The sequence below is a fragment of the Mustela nigripes genome, chromosome 18 (assembly GCF_022355385.1).
Source record: "Mustela nigripes isolate SB6536 chromosome 18, MUSNIG.SB6536, whole genome shotgun sequence".
In the NCBI taxonomy this organism is placed as follows: domain Eukaryota; kingdom Metazoa; phylum Chordata; class Mammalia; order Carnivora; family Mustelidae; genus Mustela; species Mustela nigripes.
This window is the reverse complement of record NC_081574.1, coordinates 409,520-419,290: the sequence shown is the minus strand read 5'-3', so window position 1 is coordinate 419,290 and position 9,771 is coordinate 409,520. Positions and strand designations below refer to the sequence as shown.

Below are 9,771 nucleotides of genomic sequence, written 5' to 3'. Positions count from 1 at the left end.
CCGTGGGGGGCGGGGTCTCGCGGAGGGGGCGGTGGGGGGGCTGGACCATCGCTGGGAGGAGGGGCGGCGTGGTCCTGGGGGCCGGGGCCGGCCCGGGGCTCGCGGGGTGGGGGGGGGCGACCTTGGGTTGGGGGCCCCAAGGAGGAGCCGAGGCCGGGGTGCGGTGGGAGGGCGGCCTGGTGTGCGGGTGGGCCTGCTTGGGGAGGGGCCTGTGCCGGGCGCGGGGGGCGGGTATGGGGGGCAGGCCCGGCGCGGGCGGGGGCGGGGGCTCGGGCCGCCCGGGGTGGGTCGGGTCCGGGCGGGGTGGGCTGGGCCCCGCCGCCGCCGCCGCCGCCGCCGCCCCGCCCCGCCCTGCCCCACTCGCCGCGTCCCGGTCCCGCAGGAGCCGCAGCCCGAGCGTCGTTGCGCTGCGGGCCGGCCGAGCAGGGGCGCGGAGACGCACGGACCGCGGAGCCTCCCCGGAGCATGTGGAAGCTGAACCGGAGCCGGGTGCTCCTGGACGAGCCCCCCGAGGAGGAGGACGGCCTGCCAGGGGGTCCGCCGCCGGCCACCGCCGCCGCCGCCGCCGCCGCCGCGCAGGTAGGGGGAGATGCGGGCGGGGGGCGCGCGGAGGGGTGCGCGCGCCGGGCCCGGGGCAGTGCGGAGTCGGGGCGCGCGGCTGGGGGCGCGCAGGTGGGGCTGCGCAGGTGAGGCCCGGCCGCGGGGCCGCGCCGCTGTGGTCCGCGCCGGCCCCCCGGGTTCGCGGGCGTTGAACCCCACGTCCTCGCCGGGGGCCGGGGGCCGGGGGCCGGGGAGCGGCTCCCCTGGGACCTTGGCGAGTCCGCGCCGCGCGGGTCCGGCCGGCTGGGGGCAGGGGGGCTGCGCGCGGACGCGAGGGCGCGCTCGGACACTGCTGTGGGTCGGGGTTTCCGTGAACCTTTGTGTGGGGGAAGGAGGCAGGTGTCCTTCGTGCGGAAAACGGACGGACGCGGGCCGTGCCAGCGGGAGACATGCTTGGAATGCTCAGAATTTCTTAATTAAAAAGGATCCCAGGTGGGGCCTGGACGCGTTACACGTGTGCCCCTCCCCCGTGCCCGCGCGGCGGTCCTCTCTCGCCCCAGGAAATCGAGGTCAGACATTCAGCTTTTCTTTAAAAGGACGTGGTCATAAAATTTCTTTTTCTCTTTTTCTCTTTTGTTTTTGTTTTTGCTTTTGTTAAATGTTTGGAAACTCCTGCTGCTGCTGAGGCTCGTACCGAGGTTAATGATGTGTTTCCTTCCGAGGCGCTGCGGTCGTTGAGGTGTCTCCTCCCCGCTGGGAGGAACGTAACTTAGTTTCCAGACTGAAGCCGCTACTTCTTGGAGGACTTCAGTGCATCTGATGAACCGTTTAATACGGTTCCGCTCCGAGCTGGCCCGTCCGTGCGCTGTTGGGTCGTGCTCGTGCCCATCCAACTTCCAGCTGCTTGAGTCCGGAGATTTTGAGTGCTTGAACAGCACTCTCGTAAATATAATGTGGAGCATTTACATGTTGTTTGTATGTGGCAACGGAATTACTTAGTATTGTAAATAATGCTGTTTCTGGATGAGCTCTTAAGAATGGGAATCCGTCCTGGCTGTGCGCTGTTAACGCTTCTAATGGATCCTCTTTCTTACAGAATTGTCATCTTAGCTCACAGTGTATTTTTTTCATATTTTAATAGACTTTGTTCTTCAGGTACCCAGCACAGCTGCGTGCAGAAGACAACGTGTTCCCCCATACCCCCCCGCACTCCCTGTTCCCTCACTGCCTGGTCCTCGCCCATTTGTTGTCACCGGCGAACCTCTGTTATCCAGGGGTCCACGTGGGACACGCAGGCACTTACCCTGGGGGTGGGGGGTGTGTGTGTGATACATTTTGAAGAATGTAACGTGAAATGTCTGCACTGTTAGAGAACCAGAAGTTTCCCTAATCCTGAGACCCTACAGACCCCCTGTTCTACTTCCTCATCCCTCCCTTGTGCCCCAAGGTCTGTCTTTTCGGGAGGTCCTGGAGTTAGATACGGGATGGAGCCTTCTCAGGCCGGCCTGTCTTGTGTAGCAGTCTGTGTTTGTGGTTCCTCTGTCCTTTCCAGGCTTGAGAGCTCTTTTCTTTTTAGACCTAAGGAACATTTCATCGCGCGGCTGCACCATGTGTCCATCAACCTGTGGAAGGCGTCCCGGTGGCAGTTAGGAACGAAGCTGCTTGCTTTGTGCAGGTGTTTGCGTGGGCTTCAAGTTTTAACTCAGCGAAACGCTCAAGAGTGGGCTGCGTCGGGGAGGGTGAGAGGTGGTTAAGTTCTGGGAGAACCCGCAGCTCTGCACCGCGGCCGCACGTTCTGGAGAATCCGCAGCTCTGCACCGCGGCCGCACGTTCTGCATCCCGCCGGCAGGGAGTGGGAGTCACCTGGGCGCCACCGCCTCGCCAGCACGCGGTGCGGCCCGTGCCCTGGGCGCCAGGTGGTGACTGGTGGTTGCAGCTTGCCTTGCCGGCAACCTGGAGCACCTTCTCCTTCCCCCGCTCTTCGCTGAAGTGCCCGGAGCTTCGGGCCCTCGGTCAGCCCGGTTGCTTGTTCTTTTCTTACTGATTTTGAAGAGTTCATGTTTTGGTAACAGTCCTTTATCACAGATGTCTTTCTCAACCATTTACTCCTAGTCCGTGGGCTGCCTTCTTGCCAGTGGCTTTCACAGAGCAGAAGTTTTAATTTAATTCTGTTGTGTTTGCAGAAGTTTTTGATTTTAATGCAGCCCAGGTGATCAGTTATTTTTTCATGGAATGTGTGTTTTGTGTTGGATCTCAGAAGTCACAGCCACACTCACCGCCGTTTGGGGTTTGTTCTGTGTGTCCTGCGAGTGAGGTGTGGCTGTGTTTCTTGTGTTACTGTGTTCAGGGTATGTGTGGTTTACTGTGTGGAAGCCCTTGGCTGTGGAAATCCAAGGCGTGTGGACTCGGGATGGGCTAGTCATACCCCACAAGCAGTTAGTCCCTTCAGGAGGACCCTTCTCTATCCCAAAGCAAATTCACGACACATCTACTGTAAAACTTCTGCCTACAAGATTTTATTTTACCACTTGAAGAAGTAGGGATTCACAGTGGGAGGGACTGGTGGGTCTGTCCAGGTTCGGTAGGAGGAGGCTGTGTGTTGTGCGTTGTCTCCAGTCTTGGACGCCCCACAGGCAGCCTCTGCCAGGTCACTCGTGCTGTGGGGTCACCCGCGAGAGCAGAGAACCTGCTGTCCTGCTCCAGGACCGTGTTCTGTCGGGGTTGCTGTCTGGTGTCCTGTGTCCTTGGAAATCCGCTCACACGGCTGTAATCCATGTCTTGTTTAAAAAGAAAAGAATAGCTTAGTGTCCGGCCATAGTAAGTTTGAGATGTGAGATGTTCAGAATCGGAGCGTGGGTGTGGGTAACCGAACCAGCGGTAACCCCGAACTGTTACTACCACAGCTGTCACAGTAGGAAACCGTTTCTGAGCTGTCTTCAGGCTGCTGGCCTTTGTTGTCACGAATATGGACTATTTTACATGAAAATTTAGTAGTAAGGTTTATAAAGCGAATCAATGGTTGCAGTCATTTAACAAGGAGAGACAAGTTTTGATAAGTCTCATGTTTATTGATTTTAGAGATTTTGTTTATTTTCTTATTTATTTGAGAGTGAGTGTGAGCACGAGTGAGGAGGAGAGGAAGAAACAGAACCCCCAGGGAGCCCCACGTGGGCCTGGATCCCAGGACTGGGGATTGTGACCTGAGCTGAAGGCAGATGCTTCACTGACACAGCCCCCCAGGTGGCCCTGAGTAACTGTTTTTAAAGTGACGTATCATTAGAAATGCGGTTCCTCACCATGCCAGCCCGTGTTTGGCTAGGATGACGAATGGACAGCACAGCTCCAGAATTCCCCCAGATCCAGACGAGCTCGTCGGCAAGATTTGCTGGTTCTTGTGCTTGCTTGGCCTGTGGGGCCTTCCAGTCCTTTGCCGGCCCGTGTAGAGTCGTACGGCCCCATCCGTGGGCACAGCGAGGGACAGGCAGACAGAAACGACCCAGGCCTGGTGTCTGTCGCTCCCAGGCCCTGGTGTACTGCTGTGTAAAGTGTGCCCCCATAAATGCTAGGTTACAGCCTTCACTCCTACGACTTTAAAGTCCTAGTTTTGGGTTTACTTTCACTGGTTTTTTACTTAAGGTGGCATGACTTAGAACATTCTCGAAAACTCAGCCGTCCACGTCACGTGTGCATTGGGCAGCGTGGGTTCAGTGAGATTCAGACTGGGAGTGACTCTTCTGCCTGAGGCCGCACGTCCTCTCCCCGGGACCCCTCCAGGGGATGAGACGGGTGAACACCTGGGGGAAACACAGCCTTCTCTGCCTTGTGTCATCGAGGGGGGTTAAGGTGTAAGACGGGCTAACCGACCCCAGCTTTAGCGTTAGAAGCCAAAGACGGACGCCGAGGAGCACTTTTGCCAGTTGTTTAAGAATGAGCCTTGAGAACTGGATGGATTTTGTTGTTTACTTTTTTTTTTTTTTTAAGATTTTATTTGTTTGATCACAAGCAGGCAGAGAGGCAGGCAGAGAGAGAGGAGGAAGCAGACTCCCCGCTGAGCAGAGAGCCCGATGCCCGGCCCATCCCAGGACCCTGGGATCACGACCTGAGTAGGAGGCAGAGGCTTTAACCCTCTGGGCCACCCAGGCGCCCCTGGATTTTGTTGTTTTCCTGTCTGTTCACCGCAGGCGTCTGCGAATTCAGCACACGCTGAGCAAGTTCTTCTTGGGGAGTCGCGGGGGTCACATAAACCAGAGCTTCTGCCCCGAAAGTCTAGCGGGAGTTGCTCTGAGGGAAGACGGACTCTGGTCGCTTCTGCTCATCACAGAGCCTGAGGAGGGGGGACCCAGCTCGCTGGCGGACCGGGGCTGGCGCACAGCGTCCGGGGGCGCCGGGGGGGGGGGGGGGGGGCGCCCCCCCCCCCCGCGGGGCGGGGGGGGGGGGGGGGGGGGGGGGGCGATCCACCTCCCGGGACAGCCAGCGGCAGGCGCTCCTGGCCGAGGACGTGAAGGCCGAGCCTCCGAGCCCGGCAGATCCACGGCGTCTGTGGGGCTCGGCCCGCGGAAGCACCGAGGCTGGCGCCCAGCGGCGCTGCTGTGTGAGGGGCAGCCCGACGTCTCTCGGGAGAGCTCGCCGCGGCGCCCGGTGAGTGGAGCACTTCCGTTGACGGAGATTTCTCTTTTTTTTTTAGGTTTTTATGTTGATTTGTCGGGGGGAGAGCACAGCAGGGGAGCGGCAGGGGCAGAGGGAGAGGGAGAAGCAGACACCCGTGGAGCGGGCGCCCGAGCGGGACTCGGTCCCAGGACCCCGGGATCACGCCGGGAGCCCGAGGCTGACGCGCGGCCCCGACCCCCGGCAGCCGGTAGACATGGGTTTCTCAGCAAGTGGCCGTCTCCGTTCCGGGGCTTAAACGCCAGCTTGTGCCACGGGCCGGACCCTGCGGGGAGCGCCGCACGCGTGTCGCTGCAGGGCCTCATGGTGACCTCTCCCTGGTGCGCTGCCGGTGCTGGGTTTGCAGAGTCGCCTCCTCGCTCAGGCTTGTTAGGGCAGAGCTGCACGGCGTGTCGGCGTTTCCCTCTCCTGGCCGAGGCCGCTCAGGCGCCGCAGCGCCCTCCCCAGCCACTGTCCCCTCGCGGTCCCACTGGCCCTCTGTGCTGGGGGATGTGCCGTCCTGCACGGTCTCCGCATCCTGCCGAAGCGCTATCTGGCTTCCTTGCGGCAGGAGGCTTCGAGGTGCCCTGCGGGAAGGCTGGCGGCATTCGGGCACGTTGTGGTGCACAAGGCAAGGGTCTCTGCGCAGACAGCCCTCCAGCGGGGACAGAGATGCGACCCTGCCCTTCCCCAAGAGCCATGACTCCGTCGCGTAATTGAGGCTCAAGGCCTTGCTGACGGTCACTCCAGTTTATGGAGGACGTCAGGGAGGTCAGGGTCTTGTGTGAACTCGCACAGTCACCGAGAGGACTTCGAGCGCAGGTGTCACTGGGTCCCGTGCGTGTGGGCGTGAGCGGGCTCCGTGCCCGGCCTGGGGCTCGAACTCGCACGCCAAGGCTGAGTCGCGCTCTACTGACCGGGCCGGCCAGGCGCCCTGCACCGTTGCTCTCATCAGGTCACCATAAACTTCTTCATCTTCTAAATGCTGATGCTTTACATAAAGAAAGATTTTAGGGTTTCAGTGATCGGTGCCTTAGGGAGCACCGCGGCAGTGAGTTCTGGCTCAGGGCCCTGTAGGGGCGGCTGCGCTTTCTACTATGCCGTGGGGGCTGCTAAGCGCCCGACACAGGGCTGACGCAGGTGTGGAAGGTCGCCTGGTGAGCAGCAGGTGAGAAGGCCTGGAGGCCTGGGGCCCCGGAGAGGAGAGGGTCTTGTCTCCGGACACTTCCCTCTCCTGAGTGTTGGAGGAGGGCGCTGTGGCCGCCAGCTCTCGAGGCAGGGTGTGGAGACAGGGCGAGCAGTGCGGCTGCCCTGGCGCGGGAAGACTTATTTTGAGGAGACTCGGAAAGCCCCGTTCAGGAGCTCAGACTTCACCTTTTAGGTAAATAATAAAGATTTTGCGGGAGGGCTCTGTGATGTTGTAGAAGGACTGCTTGTCTGAGGAGCAGGGGTTAGAGGCAAATGCAGCCAAGCAGGTAGGATTCTAGGGTGTCTGTCCGACGTGAATGCGGAGCCCGAGTTCGGAACGGAAGGTAGTCGAGACGCTGGAAGAAGAGCTCTCAGAGCTGCTCAGAGTCTGTGCCTTGGGAGGTGAGGTGGAGGCCCGAGGGGCGGCTGGAACAGATTGGGACAGAGCCGGCCCCTCTGGGCGCAGCGGGGAAGCCGGAGGGCGGCCCTTTCGGAGCATAGGATCCAGGTGAGGATCCAGCCAGCGATCTCGTGCGGGAAGGGCCGCGCCGCTCAGATGCGCTCCAGGAAATGCGCAGGGCCTGGCTTTCCGTGTCCGAGCTTGTGATGCGATCGGTCAGTGCACTGGAACTCGGGAAAAGGTGTGTTGACAGAGTCTCTGTCCAGGAGTCGGCTGGCGGCAGGCCTGGGCCTCAGCCATGTCACTAACTTTGTGACTGGAAGCCAGTAGTTACTCTGTGTTCTGCACGTTAGCTTACTGTAAAGGACCAGATAGTAAGTAGACGAAGCTCTTCTGGGCGCCGGATGGGCTCTGTCACTACTACTTAGCTTTGCTGCGAAGCAGACAAACAGCCCTAGACAGCAGGTAAATGCACGCATGTGGGTGTGCGGATAAAACTTTATTTACAGAAGCAGCACTGCTGGTCTTTGGGCTGTTATTTGCAGACTTCTGCTTTATTTTCATGTTCTTGAAGTGTTGTTGACATAAAGTATTATGGTAGTTTCAGGTGTATAACATATTGATTCAGCATTTCTGTACTTTGTGGGTCACCATACAAAGCTGTTCCAGTGTCTTTGACTACATTTCCTATGCCGTGTGTCGCATTCCCTTGTCTTTATTATTTCATCATTGGAAGCTGGTACCTTGCGTTCCCTCCCCGTCTGAGCCTGGCAGCTGACAGATGGCGCTTCGCATTTAGGAGTCTGTTTCTGTTTGTTCATTTCTTTTTCCTTTTCTTTTTCCTTTTGTTTGCTTTTAGATTCCGCAAAGAAGATTGTACGGTATTTGTCTTTCTGTATCTGACTTACTTTGTTTAGCATAATATGCTATACGTCCATCCATGCTGTTGGCAAGATTTCATTCCTTTTTTATTGCTGGGTAATATTCCGTTGTGTGTGTGTGTCTGTGTGCGTGCACGCCCGTGCTGACTACACACGTGTCCCATCTTTATGCATTCATTGGTCAGTGGACACTCTGGTTTGCCTCTGTCTTGGCCACTGGAAGCAGCGCTGGGTGGAGCACACGGGTGCTGTGTCTTATGCGTACGCTGTATTTCCAAGTGAACGGCTTTATTCGCCGTTACTCACTATAAAGGATAAAACTTAGGAACAGCACAGGGGAGGGATGCAGGGGCAGCATCTCTGGTCACGCCCCCTCCTAACGCCTGAATGTGATCGCCAGCCTGGTGGTTCCCGGAACCTGTCATTTCAGAGGTTAGAGGGAGGCTCCATCACCGGGGCTGGCCAGATGACCCCTCGGGCCTAGATGACCCCTCCGGCCGTTTCCAGGGCTTCCCCTCCGTGGGCCGGGGGACGGATGGCAGCAGGCTCAAAGTGCTGTCCAGGTCGGCTTTTCTGGTGACCAGGCTGGCCACAGCGCTCTAGCCCCCTCCCCAGCCACATGATTTGCATACAAAAAGCTGTAAATTCCAAGGGTTTTAGAAGCTTCATGCCAGGAAACTAGGACAAAGACCAAATAATGTTTTACTCTACCACACCCAGTATTTGATTTGTTACAAGTGTGTATGAATCTCAAATTAGACATTTTATTAAGATAGGTAAATGATTTAAGAAATTCTAAAAAAAAAAAATGATAAAAATCTGTGTATTTCTCTTTGTTTGTTTCCTCTTGCTTTTATGCCTAGAGAGGCATTTCCTCCCTGAGATCGGATTCTTCTAGTTCCTTTATGGCGTCATTTCAAAGGAATAACTCTTTCATCTGTGTGGAATTTATTTTGCTGTCTGTTGTGTAAATACGGATTTAACTTTTTTTTCTCAAAATACATTACCAGTTATTTTAAATCCATTAAAAAAATAGTTCTTTTACCTTCTTTTTCATGCCACCTACCGTGTACTTAGATCACTGTGTGCTGCAGTCTGTTAGATTTTCCATTCTGTTCTCTTGAGTTCTTCTGTGTATTCTTGTCCCATTCCTGCAGTTTGGCTGTTTTATGACGCATTTAATAACAGGCGGGGGGCTCAGTTGGTTAAGCAACTGCCTTCGGCCCGGGTCATGATCCCAGGGTCCTCGGATTGAGCCCCGCATTGGGCTCCCTGCTCAGTGGGGAGCCTGCTTCTCCCTCTCCCACTGCTGCTCTTCCTGCTTGTGCTCTCTTGCCCTGTCAAATAAATAAATAAAATCTTAAAAAAAAAAATAACAGGTACATAAAAGTTTCCTTTAATTAGACTTAAAAATGTGTCTTCCCTTTCCTGTTCACTTTTTTTACTTGCATGTTATTGAGCCAGTTTTTAATTTTCTTTTTGTTTTTAATAGACTTTATTATGCGGGGGGGGGCAGTTTTAGGTTCACAGCAGAATTGAGGGGACGATGCAGAGATGTCCCGTGGACTGCACCCCCCCCCCAGCATTAGCACCCCCACCGGATGGTGCATTTGCCACTGGTGATCTGATGAACCCTGTGGCCGCGTCACTCTTGGTGGTGCACGCTCTGTGGGGTCGCACGAATGTGTGATGACACGCCGTCATTGTAGTGTCGTGTAACGTAGTCTCCCCTCTGCCTGCCCCCTCCCACCCCCAAACCTCTGCTGCCCGCTGGTCGTACCACTGCCAGAGTTCGGCCTTGTCCGGGATGCCACGGAGTTGGAAGCAGGCAGGGCGTAGGTTTTTCAGACTGACTTCTTTTTTTTTTTTTAAAGATTTTATTTATTTATTTGATAGAGATCACAAGTAGGCAGAGAGACAGGCAGAGAGACAGGAGGAAGCAGGCTCTCCACGGAGCAGAGAGCCCGATGCGGGGCTCGATCCCAAGACCCTGGGATCATGACCCGAGCTGAAGGCAGAGGCTTTAACCCACTGAGCCACCCAGGCGCCCCCAGACCGACTTCTTTCACTCCGTGATCTGCATTTCCATTTCCCCTTGTCTTTTCATGGCTTGAAGGC

At 56.7% G+C, this 9,771-nt stretch overlaps 1 protein-coding gene across 1 annotated transcript in view; it reads left to right on the top strand.

Moving 5' to 3' along the window:
• Nucleotides 1-340: 340 nt before the first annotated feature.
• TDRP (testis development related protein) overlaps nt 341-9,771 on the top strand; it is a 31,513-nt gene continuing 22,082 nt past the window's right edge. The window contains exon 1 of the mRNA XM_059384114.1: nt 341-579. Within this exon, the coding sequence (XP_059240097.1) occupies nt 466-579 (114 nt within the window). The 5' untranslated portion in view covers nt 341-465. The remainder of the gene's footprint in view (nt 580-9,771) is intronic.